The following is a 20,715-nucleotide window of genomic DNA, read 5'->3' as shown; positions in this document are numbered from 1 at the left end:
TAGATAAATATCAACTCGATAAAAAGGCAAACTTTATTTAGAGAGTAGTTTGATAGAAGGCAGGATTTAATCGGTGGGAGGCGCGTGCCCGGCGAGACGGGGGACGTGAGCGGCGGCGCGCGGAGTCCCGGGGAAGCCGGCGGGACGACCGTCACGGCGCGGAGAGTCCAGCGGCTGCACCGGTGATGTTTCACCGGTCCGAGGTTTAGCGTCGAGACCATGAGCGTCGCGCTGAAGAGCTGGAGGGCCAACGAAGGGCCCAAGCACTTGATCGTGGTGAGAGGGAGAGCTTTGCTCGCTACGCCCTTGTCGCGGTGTCCGTCTGAGATGATGCCAGCTGGGTTGCTTTTATTGTTTTGTGCAGATGCTTTGGGTTGCAGCCAACGTCTTTCTGTTCTGGAGGACATTCGCGCTGTACTTCAGCGGAGCGCAGTATTATTATCTGCACGAGATGCTGGGGGTACGTTTTAAGTTCATGTGTCAAGTTTGTGTTTTCAGGTTCGGTGTGTGTGTGTGTGTGTGTTTTACAAGTTAGAGCGTGCATGATCTTGTTTATAGTTTTGTGTGCAATGTATTCTTTATATATATATATATATATATATATATATATATATATATATATATATATATATATATATATATATATATATATATTTAACCTTCGTGTTTGTGTGAAGCCACTGAGATCTTTGACAGGTGTGTGTGTGTGTTTAGGTAGCGTTTGTAAAGTCTGACAGGTGTGTGTTACAGTTTTCACTGCAAAATTTGGTGTGTGTTTATGTTTTATGTGTGTGTGTGTGTGCGTGTCCTGGTGTTATGATGACAATATCCGAAATCTTTGCCCTGAAAATACGGTTTACGGTATAAAAACAGTTACACCCATATATGGAATGTCCCCTTAAAGCATGGAAATGTGTGTGTGTGTGTGTGTGTGTACAGATGGTGTTGTGTGTTTGCGATGGACTGGATGTCTCCTGTGTGAATCGGGGTAATTATTCTCACAGGTTATTGTTTATTGTTTAACTCAACTTTCCGAAAACAAACCACACTTGTGCTAGCAAAGACTTTTACACATGTATGCAAGAATTGGGCAATTGCAGTGTGTGTGTGTGTGTGTGTGTGTGTGCTGTAATCCCTCATATGTAGCAGGGCTGTTGTGTTTCTATATAGAGCTGAACAGGCGTGTGAGAACTCGCTCACCTCTGTACAGGAAACAACGATCACACGCACATACCAAGATCCACATGCTAGAGATTTTCTGCTTGATTTCAGGGTCAATTCTTCAGAAAGGCACAAAAAAGCGCCTTTATTTATTGTTATAAAATTATTACCATTTATTTAAAAATACGCGACGCAGATCAAATCACAGCCTGAATATTTATAGCCAATTATAGCCAGTGTTTCATTCACAGTGGAACGTGGACGACGCAACAAACGTTTAAACGGAAGAACTTTTATGCACTTAAATTCGACGCCTGCTGCAGGTCTTAAAAAAGTTAAGGCTGAAAAAGCGAGACATTTTAATAAGATTCAGCCGGGAGAACATCTAGCAGCTAATTAGGTTGTTTGACATCGACAGTGCTTCTTGCTGCTTCTTCTTCTTCTCTCTCGACCATCGTTCGCATCCTTTTCAGGGTCCTGATGAGAAAGCCCTAACCCCTGTGTGTATGTGTGTATGTGTGTGTGTGTGTGTGTGTGTGTTTCTTCAGCTGGGCCTCTGCATCAGTCGAGCCTCGGCCTCCGTTCTGAACTTCAACTGCAGTCTGGTGCTGCTGCCGATGTGCCGCTCGCTGCTTGCCTTCCTCCGGGGATCTCAGCGGGTAGGACCGAGAAATCGAGGCATAAACGCGCGTTCAGTGCATGCCGCGTCGGATGCCGCACGTTCAGCTGCCGTGCTGAACGAGGGTTGTTTTGACTCTGTCTCTCAGGTGACGGGCAGACACGTTCGTCGGCTGCTGGATAAGAGCAAGGCGTTTCATGCGGCGTGCGGAGTCACTATATGCGTCTTCTCAGGTGAGAAACCGATCTTCCATACAGAGCGGTTCGTGTCGCTTCTGCATGGCCTGGTCAGCTTATTCCGCCCAAATAGACAACAAAGACCGACATAAAGTGAGCAGTTTGCTCGGGGTGCATGATAATCAGGAGTTCGACGAGGTAAAATAGAAACTACGATGGCTGAACGTGTCAAGTTGCAAGCCTTAAATTTCTTTATACAGTACAGATAGTTTGAAAGCAGCTTGAAAGCGACAGAGTCGGTTTCTCCGTATGAACCAAACAAGAACGGCTTTGCTATAAAACATCTTATGGTGAAGCACTTTAAGAACTAGATTTGGTTCCACAAACCTCTTAAGCTTGCTGCTGTTATCGAAGCCGCTTGGAAAATGTTTTGCGTCCGATTTTTGGTTTGCGAGGCCAAGATGCAGTTCGCCGTTTTTGAGAAAGGTCGGTACGTTCCGCATCAGACGGTAGACAGACCAAACAGACTTCAGAACAATGAGAGAGAGCACGCAGACAGACAGCAGATTACTCACTTCATGGGAGAGGAAGAACAGATTACTCGGGTCGAGTCACTAGTCTGTCTGAAACTCTCTTTTGGAGTTAAATTAAGTTAACTTGAATGAAATAAAAATATAAAGCTACAATTAAAAGCAAACGATCTAATTAAATTAATATAAATAAAAACGAAACTCTGCGTTCCCACCCAATATTTTCATCATATGCTGAGGTTTAAGTTCACTCCGTGATCATTCGGGATTAAAAAGAAATGTAAAACCTGTGCGAATACAAAATACCTTCCTTTTGTGTTCGGCAGAACAAAGAAATTCGAAAGATTCGGTGAGTGAATGATGACAGAACTTTCATTTTTGGGTGAACTGTTCCTTTAAGGATCGGCATAATAAAAATGATCTCGCATTTGGTAATAAATGTAGCGTAAAGAGAGATTTCCAGGCAGTCTTTGTGGGCCGGTGATATCTGACCGGGAGCGCCACGAGCGTAACGATATGAGGGGAAATAAAGACACAAACGCTATCCGAGTTTGTTACACCCTGTGTTCGGTTTCAGTGCAGTGGAATAACATGAACTAGCATTCATGGCTTCTCTGGGTCAAAAACGCTAAAATAAACGTGAAATAAACAAAACAACAACATTAAAGCTGTCAGAAGTATATGTGAAGTATATAGCAGTATATCAGATATTAAAATAACACTGGTATGCTGCCCTCTGAGAGTTTGAGCTGGTAAATAACTTCATCTAGTGTTGCAGGGACAGGCTAGGCAGTCGACAGGTGTGTGTGTGTGCGTGCATGCGTGTGTGCGTGAGTGTGTGTGTGTGTGTGTGTGAGAACACAGGAATATCCTGAGGGATTCCCAGCTGGTTTTATCTTGTGTCTGAGTTCTCCCCCATTTCCTGTCTCAGTGCATTGTGGTCTTGTTTTAATTACAGAGCTCTGAGGCATCCTGTTACCATGACAACCACAACACACACACACACACACACACACACACACACACACACACACACACAAAGAGAGCTGCTGAATAGACAAATTGTCTTCCACACATACTTTAAGCATGCTGTCATTCCATGTGTGTGTTTGTCTGAGTTGACGATGTTTATGCGTTTGTTGGCGTTTATTTCTGCAGCGGTTCATGTGAGCGCTCACCTCGTGAACATGGTCAGTTTCTCTGCGAGATATTCAGAGGATTTCCCTGCGCTTAATGTCGCTCAGTATCGAGGACAGGTAACACAGATACATGTTTTGCGTTTGGTATAATGCATTTTTTATTTAATTCTTTTGCAAAGGCTTGGCAGACATCATGACGGACAACAAACATCTCATTGTTTGATTAAAACTATTGCTTGGGACAATTTAGTAGTTGCTGGAGAATGGTAGGGACAGGGCATGTTTTTACTAAATTCTACACCCTTGAGTATGAAGAAGTCAAACAACAGATAAATGAGTTAATACAAAATCCTCAAGAAGCTCATGGACTTAATTTATAATATAAGTCTGATGTTGAAGTAAGTGATTTTTCACTCTTGTATGGTATTTAATATTTGCATTAAAAAAAAAATCAGAAAAATGGTTCACGAACCTGCACCCAAGTCTCGATCTGAATCAAATGATACACGAACCTGCACCCAAGTCTCGATCTGAATCAAATGGTTCACGAACCTGCACCCAAGTCTCGATCTGAATCAAATGGTTCACGAACCTGCACCCAAGTCTCGATCTGAATCAAATGGTTCACGAACCTGCACCCAAGTCTCGATCTGAATCAAATGGTTCACGAACCTGCACCCAAGTCTCGATCTGAATCAAATGGTTCACGAACCTGCACCCAAGTCTCGATCTGAATCAAATGGTTCACGAACCTGCACCCAAGTCTCGATCTGAATCAAATGGTTCACGAACATGCACCCAAGTCTCGATCTGAATCAAATGGTTCACGAACATGCACCCAAGTCTCGATCTGAATCAAATGGTTCACGAACATGCACCCAAGTCTCGATCTGAATCAAATGGTCCACGAACAAATCAAATGCACCCAAGTCTCGATCTGAATCAAATGGTTCACGAACATGCACCCAAGTCTCGATCTGAATCAAATGGTTCACGAACCTGCACCCAAGTCTCGATCTGAATCAAATGGTTCACGAACCTGCACCCAAGTCTCGATCTGAATCAAATGGTTCACGAACCTGCACCCAAGTCTCGATCTGAATCAAATGGTTCACGAACCTGCACCCAAGTCTCGATCTGAATCAAATGGTTCACGAACCTGCACCCAAGTCTCGATCTGAATCAAATGGTTCACGAACATGCACCCAAAGTCTCGATCTGAATCAAATGGTTCACGAACATGCACCCAAGTCTCGATCTGAATCAAATGGTTCACGAACCTGCACCCAAGTCTCGATCTGAATCAAATGGTTCACGAACCTGCACCCAAGTCTCGATCTGAATCAAATGGTTCACGAACCTGCACCCAAGTCTCGATCTGAATCAAATGGTTCACGAACCTGCACCCAAGTCTCGATCTGAATCAAATGGTTCACGAACATGCACCCAAGTCTCGATCTGAATCAAATGGTTCACGAACATGCACCCAAGTCTCGATCTGAATCAAATGGTTCACGAACATGCACCCAAGTCTCGATCTGAATCAAATGGTTCACGAACATGCACCCAAGTCTCGATCTGAATCAAATGATTCACCCAACATGCACCCAAGTCTCGATCTGAATCAAATGGTTCACGAACACCCACTCGATCTGAAGTCTCGCACCCATCTCGATGAATCAAATGGTTCACGAACCTGCACCCAAGTCTCGATCTGAATCAAATGGTTCACGCGAACCTGCAACACGCACCAAGTCTCGATCTGAATCAAATGGTTCACGAACCTGCACCCAAGTCTCGATCTGAATCAAATGGTTCACGAACCTGCACCCAAGTCTCGATCTGAATCAAATGGTTCACGAACATGCACCCAAGTCTCGATCTGAATCAAATGGTTCACGAACATGCACCCAAGTCTCGATCTGAATCAAATGGTTCACGAACATGCACCCAAGTCTCGATCTGAATCAAATGGTTCACGACCTGCACCCAAGTCTCGATCTGAATCAAATGGTTCACGAACCTGCACCCAAGTCTCGATCTGAATCAAATGGTTCACGAACATGCACCCAAGTCTCGATCTGAATCAAATGGTTCACGAACATGCACCCAAGTCTCGATCTGAATCAAATGGTTCACGAACATGCACCCAAGTCTCGATCTGAATCAAATGGTTCACGAACATGCACCCAAGTCTCGATCTGAATCAAATGGTTCACGAACCTGCACCCAAGTCTCGATCTGAATCAAATGGTTCACGAACCTGCACCCAAGTCTCGATCTGAATCAAATGGTTCACGAACCTGCACCCAAGTCTCGATCTGAATCAAATGGTTCACGAACCTGCACCCAAGTCTCGATCTGAATCAAATGGTTCACGAACATGCACCCAAGTCTCGATCTGAATCAAATGGTTCACGAACATGCACCAAGTCTCGATCTGAATCAAATGATTCACGAACATGCACCCAAGTCTCGATCTGAATCAAATGATTCACGAACATGCACCCAAGTCTCGATCTGAATCAAATGGTTCACGAACATGCACCCAAGTCTCGATCTGAATCAAATGATTCACGAACATGCACCCAAGTCTCGATCTGAATCAAATGATTCACGAACCTGCACCCAAGTCTCGATCTGAATCAAATGATTCACGAACCTGCACCCAAGTCTCGATCTGAATCAAATGATACACAAACCTGCACCCAAGTCTCGATCTGAATCAAATGGTTCACGAACATGCACTCAAGTCTCGATCTGAATCAAATGGTTCACGAACATGCACCCAAGTCTCGATCTGAATCAAATGGTTCACGAACATGCACCCAAGTCTTGATCTGAATCAAATGGTTCACGAACCTGAACCCAAGTCTCGATCTGAATCAAATGGTTCACGAACATGCACCCAAGTCTCGATCTGAATCAAATGGTTCACAAACATGCACTCAAGTCTCGATCTGAATCAAATGGTTCACGAACATGCACCCAAGTCTCGATCTGAATCAAATGGTTCACGAACATGCACCCAAGTCTTGATCTGAATCAAATGGTTCACGAACCTGAACCCAAGTCTCGATCTGAATCAAATGGTTCACGAACATGCACCCAAGTCTCGATCTGAATCAAAGTTAGTTTTCTGCTAACTAGTGAAAACGCTCCTATAATATGACAAGTTGCATTTCAGAATACATGTTAGATAGAAACATTGCCCATTGTGACTGAGTCACTATATTTGATGTGATTAGATTTGTTTTTCCCATTATTCCAATCTTCAGCATCACAAGATCCATCAGAAATAATTCTAATATGGTGACATGCTGCTATAGAAACATTATCATCAATGTTGGAAATGCTGTGCAATATTAAAAACTGTGGTAATAATAATTTGAATCTCTTTAGGATCCCAGAATTCTCATCATCAGCACAGGTGACTCACATTTCTAAATCTCGCTTCATTACATCAGTGTGTGGTTTAACGTAATGAAACTGAAATTATGACATTTAATGTAGGATGATTTAAATGTGTTTAAATATCTCTTTAAATTAATTAAATGAAAATTTCACGATATTTCATACAACCTAATTAAAAATATAATTTGAATTACTTTTATTTCACATATTTATTTTAATTGTAGTCCTATACATACTCTTATAATAAAGTTTATTATTAATATTTTTCGTATTATTATTTAGGTTAACTTTTAAATGAGCTTTTCTTGTTTTTTCTTACAATATTGCTATGTGCTTGTCCTTTCTACTATTTGTAAATTTTTATGTTTGTATAAATTTGTATTTATTTCAGTTTTATTCAGTTCAGATTTATTTTTTTTATTTAAAGCTAACTTGGGCAAAAAAATAATTGTTGTCAAGGCAGTTTATTTTTTAAGTTTTTATTCATTTTGCATTAACATATTGTTGTATTTCAGCTTTATTTAATTTGTTAAAATATGTAATATGTTCAAATATGACCATATTTTTTATACGTAAATTAATCTTGTTTGAGAACTGATTTTTTTTTTGCCTTTTTTCTCAGTTCCTGGAGTTACTGGTGTTCTGTTGGTGCTGGTGTTGTTTCTCATGTTTACAGCGTCATCTTATTGTATTAGGTGAGAGCATATAACCCTAACTGTTGACCTGACTGTGACCCTAGTCTCCTCTCCTTAGACTTTACACACACACACACACACACACACACACACACTCACTTGACTGTAATTACAGAGACTGTTACCTGAAGGGGTTCTTCCCCTCTGATTGATCTGGGGCCGATGGGCTTCTCCTCTCTATTGTCCTGCTATAATTGAGGTGCTTTAGTTCACTTTAGGACCCTTCAAGAGCGTCTCTTTCAATCTAAGCGACCTAAACGCTGTGCTGCACGCTCTTTTATCTCGCTCTCCTTTTTATTTGAGTGCAATTGTGTGTGTTGTTTTTTTTTTCCCCAGAGTCTCAAGCTACGAGATTTTCTGGTACACTCACAACCTCTTCATCGTGTTCTACATTATTCTGATGGTCCACGTAGCGGGGTGAGTTTACCAGCGGGTTACACACAAGACTGTGAAAATATCGTCGTGTAATTTGGACAGGAAAAAAATCTAGTCTGAATGTTTCAATGGAAAATTACAATCGGTGTGTCTCCAAAACATTAAATATGAACTGAATATAGTTTTTATGAGGGATGCACTGATGGTATGATGCTTATTTCTATACTTGATGCTTTCTTTTTGTACTGTTAAGCTTTACATGTGCTAATGTCAAACATAAAATATGAAACGATATATGCATGTATACGTATATCTTTAATCAAATTCTTAGAGCAAGAAGTCTTGAATTGAAAATGTCATGAAATTAATTGTTGCATTCATTTCTAAAAATGTCTTGTTTTTTCAGTATACGGTATTAAGTTGTGCAGTCGAATTTGAAATTGAATTGAGTTGAAGTTCATAATGAATAGGTACGGTAAAAGTTTTTGTGTTTCTAGTGTTTGGGAAAAATAAAAGCCTTTTTTTGACATAAAAATAAATGGAGAACGGCAGGAAGTTGTGTTTTTAAACTTTTGAATTGTTGCTAATACAAGACTTTTATATTAGCTAGACGGAGACCATTAGACATTGCGTTTCCTTCAAATGATTCCTTACATTTTCTTTATTTGGTCTTGCATGTAAGGTTTTACATGTACCATTATAAAAGTAGAAGCGTTGGGACCTTTATACCTGTATGTTTTATGTGATATGATTGACTCCTCTCTCTTCAATAGGGGAACTTTGAAGTATCAATCAAACGTGGAGACCCACCAACCCGGGTGTTCACACGTCAATCTCAGTTCATGGACCAATCACGAAGCAGCAGGAGAGAAGGGGGCGGAGCTTCCAAGTGCACCGCAAACAGTTTGTCAAGAAGAAGCTCGTTTTCAACCACATTTTCCTCAGGTCTGTCTGAATATGATCCAGTCATTGATTCTGCCGTGTTGTTGTTTATATAGTTTTGTTTTTGTACATCTATATGCATATGATTATCTGTGTGTGTGTGTGTGTGTGTGTGTGTGTGTTTAGACGTGGTTGTGGGTCTCAGCTCCTCTCTGCCTGTATTGTGCCGAGCGGTTGTATCGGTTCATAAGAAGCAGCGCTGCTCCCGTTACCATAGTTTCTGTCGTTAGTCATCCATGTGATGTGGTAGAATTGCGCATGCTGAAGAGCGGCTTTAAGCCCCGCCCCGGACAGGTGAGCCCCGCCTCCGCACGGTTACATTAAACTGTGTTTACAAATACTTTTATTCAGCAAAGATGCATTAAATTAATTAAGGCATTTATAATGTTTTGTATTTCAAATAAACGCTGTTCTTTTGATCTTTCTATTCATGAAAAATTGCGAAAAATATCATATGAAGCAGTTTTCAACCTTGATAATAATCAGAAATGTTTCTTGAGCAGAAAAACAAAATGCATTATTATTATTTCGGAAGGATCATGTGACGCTGAAGACTAGATTAATGATGCTGAAAGTTCAGATTTACGTCAAAGGAATAAATTTAGGTTTTACAATATATTCGCAATGAAAACAGTAATAATGTTTCACATTTACGTTGTTTTTACTGTATTTTGGATCGCAAAAAAAAAAAAATAGGTTCAAGCCTAGATTTGTTTCCAGCTAAAATATCAAAAAATTAAATCAAGAAGGATATTCTAGACGAGTAAAAAAAAATGTAAAAAACAAGTCAAAATGAAGTGACTTTTTTTGCTTATAAGAAGCAAAATAATCTTGATTCAAACAAAAAACAAGATCATTTTGCTTGTTGTAAGCAAAAAATCACTTAATTTTGACTCTTTTTTTTCTTCTGAAGACTAATCATTCTTCGTTTGAGATTTGTTTGACTGGAAACAAGGCAAAATACCTAAAAAATAAAAATAAAAATAATCTAGGTTACAAAAGCAGCATTTTTTTCCAGCGTAAACACGGCTTCAGTGAGCAGAAGACGCTTCATTTCAGAAAACGTATGCATAAGGCCCATTTAATGTAAAATGCCTATTTAAAGTTGCGTCTGAAATGTGTTTTTGTGATGTTTCCTCTAGTACATCCTGCTGAACTGCCCGAGTGTGTCGTCGTTTGAAAACCATCCCTTTACTCTCACCACAGTGAGTTTGTGTGTGTGTGTATCCCTGCATTCGAGTCACGACGGCGATCATAAGATAAAAGCGCACGAACACCGCTGCAGCCTCGTAATCACCAGAGGGAAACTCAGGAATTTATTCAGACGCCAACTTGTGTGCGTCAAAGAAAGAACCACGGCTAACTGATACTGCTCATAATCGCATTTAATTGCACGTTGACATATTTTTATCCAGTGACTGATACAAAAACGACTACGAATGTCTATATGCCGACTCCTTTTGAACGCACATCGCATTACAGTTATGATCTCCAAACGCACGAGCGGGACCTGAAAGGCATTTTTCGGTGACGTAACGCTGCCGGAGATTGTTACAGGATCGAATTGCGCTCTCTTTCAAACGAAGCGTTCCTGACGGTCCGCGTAGATGTTTCCGTTAAAAAGCATTTTTTGAAACACGCAAATTCCTACTGGTTTCCACTTAAAAGCGTTAGCGTTCTCTGCCAAGTAAAACTTTTTTTTAGCCGCTCGTACACTTCGCTCGGAGTCTTTCTGCCCGCAGGGGTCTGTTTCCTTTAATGCATGACTGTACCTGATCCTCACACTCGGTCCCTGCTCTCTGCGTGTGTTTGACTGTTCCTCAGTGTCCAACGGGGAAGAATGAAACATTTGGTATTCATCTCAGAGTGCTGGGAGACTGGACCTGTGAGTACACACACACACACACACACACACACACACACACACACACACACGCATGCATAATAAATAAAAGACGCTGTGATCTATATTATCTAGTTCAAAGGTTTCTGTCAGAATGTGTGAAGTTTGGATTAAAGCGCACTCTTACACGCACACTTCTGTTTGCTCAACCCCTGTGTCAAGACACTTTCCATTATGTCATGCTTTACAGATACTGGTTCCTGGAAGCAAAACACATTTAACAAAAGAAATACCGCATAGCAGTGCAAATGCACACAACGGGCCAAAAAAAAAAAAATCCCACCGATTTACAATAAAGCACTTGTTCATGTTTCGAGACCATAAGCACGTGTTAAATCCGTTAAGATCCATCTAAAATACTCTGCACAGCGCTGTCTTAAAAACGAGCCGAAACTAATTAAAAACTACTTTAACGACCGCCAAAAGTCCTTAGGAACTATATAATGTAGCATATAGAAGCCTGCTTCTGCGCGAACGGAAAAACAAAAAAAGGCAATTGCTTTTTATCCTTCAAATCCTCTTGATTTTCGGTCATAATTTGCACAGTGCGGTTGCGCAAACAATTGCAAGCCAGGAGTGAGAGCTGTAAGATGTAAACTCGCAACCCGCAAGGAAAAAAGTAAGAAGCGCAAGACGCGATTGCGGGTTTGTGAGACGCTTGTAAACGCGAGATCCAAAAGTCACAATTAGCTTTTCTGTTTAGCTTTAGCAGGCGCGTAGCAGTGTGCTAACAATCACACAGAATGCCACATTTCCTAAAAATATGTATTTGTAATATTTGTATTTGTTATATGTGACCCTGGACCACAAAAAGTCTTTTTTTTTTTTTTTTTTTTTATTGAGATTTATACATCATAAGAAAGATGTATAATACAGCTATTTGAAAATCTGGAATCTTAGGGTGCAAGAAAAAATGTTATGTAAAAATGTTAAGGAAATCACCTTTACTTATGTAACATCCAGCCAGCAGAGGGAGCCCTCTCCCGAGTACTGACCCGAGCCGCGCCCTCGGATACTACTTCCGGGTTAGGGCTATTTAAGCGTAGAGCACCATGTGCTCAGGGCGAAGTATTGCCAGCCTGTCTGCCTTACCAAGCGTTTATCCATTGTCCTATTGTTTATCATTGTGTATGACCATTGCTTTCTTCATCGACTCACGACTTCACGGATCTCCCTTATTGTTTACGGTAACCGAACTCTATTGAACTTTGTTATCGACCTTTGCCTTCTTTCGACTTTGCCCACGGATACCCCTTTGTGTATGTTTGCCTTCCGGACTGATATTACTGTTGCCAACCCTTGCTTGTTTTCGACCATCCTCATCTGTGTGTGTGTTTCAAATAAAACATCCGCAAATGGAATTGCAATCGGCTTCCGCCTCCTCCTTACAACTTATTATCTTTTTGCTCTAAATATTTTTTTTTGACCCATTCAGTGTATTGTTGGCTATTGCTACAAATATACCTCTGCTACATTAAACTGGTTTTGTGCTTCAGGGTCACACATTATGTAAATAATGATTTTATTTGTGTATATATATTGTTAATATTTTTTTGCCCATGTTGTTCTCAGCGAGATTTTCCCAGCTGCTTTTTCAGAAGTCAAACAGCTCCGAAATCCTTCCCATGATGCATCAGAGGATATATCCCACGTAAGTCTGCTCCTCTGTGGGAGCCGTGTCAGCGGCGCTAATGAAGGTCGTGATCCCTCAGTGCACTAGGAGGTGAAAGGTCACGACCCTTTGTCTGCGTCATTTCCTGGGAAGACAGAAGAGTTTTCCAGCGACGTGTGGGAATGACATCATTTCCTCACATAAAAGTGTTTTTACAGTGTGTGTGTGTGTGTGTGTGTGTGTGTGTGTGTTATTTGTGTGTATGTATGTGTGTGTGTGTGTGTGTGTATGTATGTGTGTGTGTACAGTGGAAATGACTGCACATCCTGCTCCTGTGTGTGTGTGCTTGTTTATTTGTGTGTGTTTCTTTTCTGCTGTCATGTGTGTGTGTGTGTGTGTGTGTGTGTGTTTTGCTTCCTTAAGTCTGGTTTTATCAGTGGAAAACTGAGTGGCGGTGTTTATCAGATCCGTTTGTAATAACATACTACTTGTGCTAATATTTCAGCTTGTATGCTGTGCGTAGCATGCTAAATAATACTCAAATGACCTGCTACATTTACCAAGAAATGCAGTGTTCAGCTGCGCACGGAATGCAGTATCCCACAATGCAATGCAAAATAATGTTTTGCTAGTGACTTGATTTGCCAACAAAGACCAAATTGGGTTTAGAATGCAAACTAACCATATATCCTTTCACGTGCTTCGTGAGATGGTGTATATCCATGTAGCATAATATTTTGTGCAAGGTTCTCTTTAAAGTAATGCACTAGCTTTTTTAGCGTTAATATAACATAAAAGATATTTGGTGTTTAGTAACCGTTTAGTTCTCAGAATGCATGTTCTTGCAGTGTTATTTCTGAAACGTTTTAGTTTTTTTTAAAGCGCCCATATTATGGAAAATGATCTTTTATGAAGTGTGTAACACAGCTCTAAGTACATAGTGTATACAATTACTGTCAAGAGAGTTGACTCTGAATCAAGAGCCGTTTTAATGTTGACGTCAACATGAAATATTAGCATATTACCACCAACTTGTTTTTTTTTCCGTGTTGGTCTGAATGAAAATGCGGATTCATTCTTTACCACTAGATGGCGCTTCATGAGCGGCAAAAGCTCACAAACACCGTTTTAAATGAAATGACCAATCACTGGAGGGGAGAAATTTTAGAGAAATTTATAATTAAAGGAATGTTTTAGTAGTCCTTGAACGAATAAGGTTAAAAAAACGTATTATAAAGACGTCGGGGGCGGCAGCTGTTGTTTTGGACCAAAACCAAAATTTAAATGTTGCTACTTTTTGTAATGTACAGATGTTTTTATAGCTTAATGGGAAAGTTGGCAAAATATTCTTAGTATTAATATTATTAGTATGCAATTCTGCAGTAAGTAGAACGTATTTAATTAAAACACACGCGATGAACAGTTTGCATGCTGTAGAAATAAGCCCGAGCAGTATGGAAATGTTTTACTCTGCCCATGCATCTTCTCTAATCTGATTGGTTCTTCCGCTTTCTGGTCCCGCCCCCAGAGTGCACGTGGATGGTCCTTTTGGCAGCCCGTCGGAGGAGGTGTTTAATTACGAGGTCAGCCTGTGTGTGGCCGGAGGGATCGGAGTCACGCCGTTCGCTTGCGTTCTGCAAGCACTGTTGTGAGTGAGACAGCCTGTAACATCAGATAGTGTGCTGCAAACTACCCAGTACACACTGCAGACTGCATTTCTTTAGTTCAGATGGCGGTCGCAGGTTCGATTCCGGTAACAGATCTACGCGTGCGGAAAATGCTATGCACTTTATACGTCCTGTGTGCTGAAAATAGCAAAAGTATGCTATTATGCAAACAGTGTGAAATGAAGGCGCTGTTGTGTGTGTTGCAGTGATGACTGGCGTCGGTATAAGTTGAGGAGGCTGTATTTCGTTTGGGTTTGCAGGGACCTCCAGTCTTTCTATTGGTTTGCTGATCTGCTGTGTGGCCTTCACGAAAAAGTAAAACACACACACACTCACACACACACACACCCACATTCCTGTCATTATGAGCTCATACCATATGCATAATAGACTTTATTCTGTACAAACTGTATTTTCTATCCCCTTAATCAAACCCTAGCGCCAAACCCACCCCTCGTACATAACTACAGGCATCTTTAGATTACCGAAGCACTTCATTCTGTACGATTTATAAGCTCGTCAGACCTAAAAGTGTCCCAGCAAGGTTAGAATTTACTGGTATCGCTATAGTTTTCTGCGGAGTTTAGCTCCAACCCAAATCAACACACCTGAAGCGCTCTTCAAGGTCTTACTAGGTATACTTCAAACTTCCAGGCAGGTGTGTTGAGGCAAGTTGGAGCTAAACTCTGCAGGACACCGATGAAGTTTGATAACCCCTGACTTAGTGAATACCTTTACACACAGCGGCTCTGAAAACATACACTTAACCCTTAAACACATACCTCTGTAAATCATGAAATATGAAATAATATTCCAAACAGTATTTTGCATGTGTTTTTATATAATTTTTATATATATATTTTTATATTAATATATATATATATATATATATATATATATATATATATATATATATATATATATATATATATATATATATATATTAGTGCTGTCAAATTAATATAATAATAGAAATACATAAGTTTATATACATATAAATATATACTATAAAAATATATATAATGTGCATGACTGCATATATATATTTTTATATTTTTTTTATAAAAAGCAACTGAACAAAAATATACAGTTCAGTGCAGATGCTGATATTTATGACTAGAAATTAAGATTCTGATGCTTATAATGTAGTTATATGAACATTATAGCATGAAATCATGCATTTCATAGTGCATAAAATGATGCATATATCTCCAGTAATGTCTCAGCAAGATGATATTTAAATGTTTATTTCGATGATCAAAGCATAATGCAACGCAGTGACGATTGAGCGATGAACAAAAGATTCTGATGGTCATATCTGAGACTGAAATATGAACGTGATTTTTCAAAATGTTGTGTGGATAATTAAGTAAAGCTAAGTTTCTTCAGTTCAGTCTGTGCACAGTTCGTTGAAATCGTACTAACAATATAAAAGTCGTACTTGAGATTTCACAACAAAAAGCAAGTGAAACGCAAGCTGAATGTTTGCACAATTATATTAAAAATATAATATATTTTTTTTAGCAAAGAATTGATTACGTTGATCATTTAGAGACCTTCTGTGTATCAAATAAGATCAGATTAATAATGCATGAATGTAATAGAAAAAAATATTTAAGCAAGATATAGTTATGCAGTATGGATAACTAGTCCATAGCGCCACCTGCTGGCTGGTGTTATACATATGTTAATGTTTAATGGGGGAAAAAAAAACATTTTCTAGCAGTCATTGTCTTCTCTTTGTAGCTGTGGCGGGACAATCGTCCAGATTATCTGAATGTTCAGCTCTACCTCAGTAACACTCAGGAATTACAGGTGTGTGCTTAAATATTTTATTACCGCTTATTTAATATTCACTTGCTGTAGATGTAAACACCTACTTCATTATTTCACATCATAGCATGCACGTATCAGTTATCGTACTGAAGCATTTTTTTTTTTATGTGTGTTTCGAAGAGCATCGGCGAGGAACGTTACCGTTTCCTGAGCTCCAGGCTTCGGATTGGCCGGCCAAAATGGAAGCTCCTTTTCCGGGAAGTAGGGAGAGCCAATCAGCCGTGAGTATGATGAGCGCTGAAATAATGCCCTCACGTGGGCCGCTTGATTGACCGCGGGAATCGAAAACGATGTGTGCGTTTGTCCCGCAGTAAAAGAGTCGGGGTTTTCTGCTGTGGACCCAAAGGGATCTCCAAAGCGTTACACGCTCTGTGCAATTCAAACCCACACACGGGAACCGCATTCGAGTACAACAAAGAGTCCTTCAGCTGAGGGACGCAAGCGAAGCCATCGTTTAATGCCAAATATAAAGCCATTGGAGTCTCTGTCGCTGAGGAGAGAAGACAGATGTAGACGAAGATGTCTGGAATTCACGGACAACCTCTTTTGTCTACGAATGAATCCTCGCACAAAGAGACGGAGAGCCGGTAAACGGTGTAATGAGATGGAAAACTTGCACAAGTACATTCTTATTCAGGGAATATTTGTGATTGTGCATGTAGAGATCGTCTACGTGAACCTGCACAACCCTTCATAGACCCTTAGAGCGGAAATCAAGCAGTTTACACTGTTTAGAAAAAACTACTTCCACTTTAATAAAAAAAAAAAAAAATCACAATTAATGTAACCATTTTAAAGTGAAAAGAAAAACAATGGATTTAATGGTTATAATGGGACTTGTATTGGTTTTAATGGAAAGTATATTGGTGTCTACTGATATGTGATGGATCCTGTTGGAAAAGTGCCCAAAACACACTGCAAAAATACATTTTTAGTTGAAAAAGTGAATGGTTCATAATGATATTTTAATGTGAAAAAATGTGAACCATCACTGGCGGTGGTATTGCAAGATGGCGGCGCCCTTGCTCCAGAAGCTGTGCAAAATGGTTACATTAATCGTGTTTGTTTTATATTTTTCGACTAAAGTGGACGTCGCTTTATTAAATGATGTAAACCTGAGCTTCCATTTTAAAGGCGCAGTTCAGCAAAAATGAAAAATCGCTGAGAATGTTATCACTCTCGGTCTATCTAAGATGTAGGAGAGTCTGTTTCTTCATCAGATTTGGAGAAGTGCAGCATCACATCCCTTGTTCAGCAACGGATGCTCTGAAGTGAATGGGTGCCGTCAGAAAGACATCACAACAATCCACTCCAGTCCATCAGTCAAAAGCTGCTCGTTAATAAGAAACAAGTCCATCATTAAGACGCTTTGAAAAGTCAGTCTCTTGTTGTCGTCTCGTATCACACTCATACTCGTCTCGGCTTTATCTGTGCAGATTTCTATCCTGATTCAGATTGTATTTTCACTGAGAACGTAATGTTACGGTCGCGTTGCGTCATATTTTAGTGAGTTAAGATATCTTGATGGATTTGTTTCTTATAAACACACACCTTTTCACTTCACGAGGTGTTAACTGATGGACTGGGGCGCTGTGGATTATTGCGATGTTTTGACGGCACCCATCCGCCGCAGAGCATCCGAAGTGATGCAGTGCTGCACTTCTCCAAATCCGATGAAGAAACGAACTCTTCTGCATCTCGGATGGCCTGAAGGTGAGTAAATGTTTAGTAAATTAAAACTATTCATGTTAAACCGCAGCAGTTGACCCAAAAATGAAAATTCGGACACCATTTGCTCACTCTCATGTTGTTTCGGTTATTAATAGTATGTTTTTGCTCATTTTACAAACACGAACATACACAGAAACAATATTTAAAGTATAGCTTTTCATTCTTTTATTATTAATATTTATTTCTTTTGTATTATGACAGCACAACAATTTTTATTACTGTTTATATTTTATTAGGACGCAAACTTGCATCCCAGGTAAACTGCACTGTTGCTGTATCACCACTGCCAAAGATTTCATATAATCACTGATTTATCATATAAATCTTTTTTTTAAATTACTTCGTGTCGTATATGAACACACAGTGACTACACAAGCACCATAAATACCGCTGGTTTGACTAGAGGCCTTGTGTTCAGAACGCTAGCGCACCGCACAGTGTATATTGTGGACTATAATAGAGTTAGCATGCAAAACAATGAGCGGTTCAAGCAACGCCGACGCCATATGACTTCACTGCGTTGCATTTTTGAGTGGCTCGAAATTTAAAGATTATTTTACGTTTCAAATCTAATTATTCCAAAAAAGTCTGATCGCTTAAGGCAGTTTGTCGGCGAAGTGCACCTGCAATGCATTATGGGATGCAGCATTTTATCCAATTTTTGACTGTGTCCTGCGTATTACAAAACGATTCAAACATTTGGGAGTTGGTAAGATGTTTTGTCTCTTCTGCTCACCGAGGCGGCATTTATTCGATCAAAAACACAGTAAAGCCAGTAATATTCTGAAACGATATTCCGATTTCAAATAAACGTTTTCTATTGCAATATACGTTAAAATGTCATTTGTTCCTGTGATGCATTTTCAGCCTCATTGCTCCAGTCTTCATTGTCACACGATCCTTCAGAAATCATTCTAATATGCTGATCTGCTGCTCAGGAAACATTTCTGATTATCATCAAGGCCGAGAACAGTTGCGCTGCTTGCTATTTTATGGAAACCGCGTTTTTTTTTTTTATCGTTCGACACGTATAATCGTATTTATTCGAAAATAGAAAGATATTACTATCACTTTTGATAACTGTAATGCATCCCTGCCGAATAAACTCTTACTGACCCCGAACATTTGAAGAGTAATGCGCATTATGCACGCTAAAGCAAGTTTCTGTATGCATGCCTTGTTGCATGAGTCCGGTTTAGAGGCGAGACCTTGTCTGGTTGGTCACGTGACCTGGCTGTTGCGTCTTTTCCCCGTCGGTTTTGGCGTATCCGTCCTCACTTGGGTCACAGCGTCGTCTGATAGGAAGTCGATCCCTCCTCTTCACTGCTGTTCAGCAGCGGCTGTCTCTCCCCGTACGACTTCCTCCTCTTCGGCCGCCTGCGAAACACCACGGCGATGATGACCGCGACGATTCCCGCCGCGGCCGCCCCGAGGATCCCCGCGGCCAGCAGCCAGCGCCAGATCTGCCGGGCTTGCTCCAGATACGGCGTCAGAAACTCCTGCACGAACCGCTGACCTGACGGAGAGAACGGACACTGAGAACGGAGAGAGACCGAAGCGGCGGGAATCTGCGAGCGCGTGCAGATGACTCACTTGGGTCCTGTAAATACGCATATTCATAACCCAGAGCTTTAGTGGAGAGGAAGTAGTCTCCGTTTCTGTAGAGAGGGATGAAGGGCACCATGTAATATCCGTCGTTGTGTCCGATCGGGGCGTTGGCGGTCGGGTAGTGTGTTCGGGGCGGCTGGTGTCTCCTCAGCCATTGCTCAAAGATGCTGAAACCAAGGCAGAGTTGCGATGAGAAAGACGGTCAGGTTCATCATGTTTGGAATCATCATCGGTAAAGCCTTCGCAGCTACTGTTGTGTTTTGCATTTGTGTCGTTGCTGGCTGGTTTCTTACTTCTTAAAGAGGTTTTTGCTGATAATGGGTTGAATTTGCGTAAATACGCATTAAAAAAAATGCCAAACTGCGATACATTCAACCGGACAAAGCTTAGAAGGTAAAGTTAACATCATAAAATGCTTTGTTTTCTATCTGGCGTGATGTAAAATTAAAATGAATTTATCTTTCCCAAGCTGGGGTTCGCAGATCCCTGCTGGTGTGAGAGTAGATGGGAATGTAATGTCAAATAATCTTAAAATCAAAATAAAACGTGAAAAGATTGTATAAGACTAAAATATTTTTTAAAGCAAAAATAAAATTATGTTGGTAAAAATTATTATAGAGAATAAAAATATATAATATATATATATATATATATATATATATATATATATATATATATATATATATATATATATATATTATATATATATATATATATATATATATATATATATATATATATTAGTCTTGGAATTATTATTATTTTTAAACATTTAATGTTTATATATATATATATATATATATATACATATATATATATATATATATATATATATATATATATATATATATATATATATATATATATATATATATATATATTATTATTATTACTAATATTTTTTTAGCAATTCCCAAACTGTACTTTCTGCATTTGAGTTCATGAAGAGATAATCAATAAAATTTATTTAAATAAATGAATAATCAATAACATTTAAAATGAACAACTGAAATATGTCATCTTAAAATAATATTTTAAGGTGATTTATGAGAGAATATGCATCTGTTTTTGGGGTCCTAGCAAATTCCTGCTGATTTGTGAGTTTATGAGCAGCTACAATTATTTCAAATCTTTATCTAAAATTAAAATGAATAAATAATTCTAAAAATAATTAAAATTAAACTACTGAAAAATTACACGTATTTGTTTAATTTTATGAACAAGTATTTTATTAAACGTAAATAAATATAAAACAACTGCTAAAAAAATATAAAGTATAGTTAAAAAAAAGAAAAAATTATTTAAAT

The 20,715-nt window shown here is 39.5% G+C and overlaps 2 protein-coding genes across 4 annotated transcripts in view; one reads left to right on the top strand and one right to left on the bottom strand.

Moving 5' to 3' along the window:
- Positions 1 to 95: 95 nt before the first annotated feature.
- LOC122358817 (NADPH oxidase 4) lies at positions 96 to 19,052 on the top strand. 2 transcript variants are annotated; one of them, XM_043258724.1, is made up of 18 exons: positions 96 to 276; positions 365 to 460; positions 1,710 to 1,820; positions 1,929 to 2,013; positions 3,645 to 3,742; positions 7,028 to 7,055; positions 7,662 to 7,734; positions 8,071 to 8,151; positions 8,883 to 9,054; positions 9,178 to 9,345; positions 10,194 to 10,256; positions 10,876 to 10,936; positions 12,527 to 12,605; positions 14,095 to 14,214; positions 14,440 to 14,548; positions 15,980 to 16,048; positions 16,190 to 16,290; positions 16,381 to 19,052. In XM_043258724.1, the coding sequence occupies exons 1-18, from the start codon at positions 220 to 222 to the stop codon at positions 16,499 to 16,501; spliced, it is 1,692 nt and encodes a 563-aa protein (XP_043114659.1). In that variant the 5' UTR covers positions 96 to 219; the 3' UTR covers positions 16,502 to 19,052. The 2 variants fall into 2 exon arrangements, with proteins under 2 accessions (XP_043114659.1, XP_043114660.1); XM_043258725.1 differs by lacking the exons at positions 96 to 276; positions 365 to 460 and adding an exon at positions 970 to 988.
- A 29-nt stretch (positions 19,053 to 19,081) lies between these two features.
- tyr (tyrosinase) overlaps positions 19,082 to 20,715 on the bottom strand; it is a 16,691-nt gene continuing 15,057 nt past the window's right edge. For both annotated transcript variants that reach the window (XM_043258730.1, XM_043258729.1), the window contains 2 exons: positions 19,394 to 19,575; positions 19,082 to 19,316 (listed from right to left, as the gene is read on the bottom strand). In XM_043258730.1, the coding sequence (XP_043114665.1) occupies positions 19,084 to 19,316; positions 19,394 to 19,575 (415 nt within the window). In that variant the 3' untranslated portion in view covers positions 19,082 to 19,083. The remainder of the gene's footprint in view (positions 19,317 to 19,393; positions 19,576 to 20,715) is intronic.

This window comes from Puntigrus tetrazona, chromosome 15 (genome assembly GCF_018831695.1).
Source record: "Puntigrus tetrazona isolate hp1 chromosome 15, ASM1883169v1, whole genome shotgun sequence".
NCBI classification, from domain to species: domain Eukaryota; kingdom Metazoa; phylum Chordata; class Actinopteri; order Cypriniformes; family Cyprinidae; genus Puntigrus; species Puntigrus tetrazona.
This window is presented reverse-complemented; position numbering and strand designations above follow the sequence as displayed.

What these genes read in the sequence shown, in the direction of transcription:
- LOC122358817 (XM_043258724.1), top strand. Translation starts at nt 220, where the DNA reads ATGAGCGTCGCGCTGAAGAGCTGGAGGGCCAACGAAGGGCCCAAGCAC. An exon ending in TCCTCCGGGGATCTCAGCGG is followed by an intron (nt 1,821 to 1,928) that starts GTAGGACCGAGA and finishes TCTGTCTCTCAG; the next exon opens with GTGACGGGCAGACACGTTCG. An exon ending in TTAAGCCCCGCCCCGGACAG is followed by an intron (nt 9,346 to 10,193) that starts GTGAGCCCCGCC and finishes TGTTTCCTCTAG; the next exon opens with TACATCCTGCTGAACTGCCC.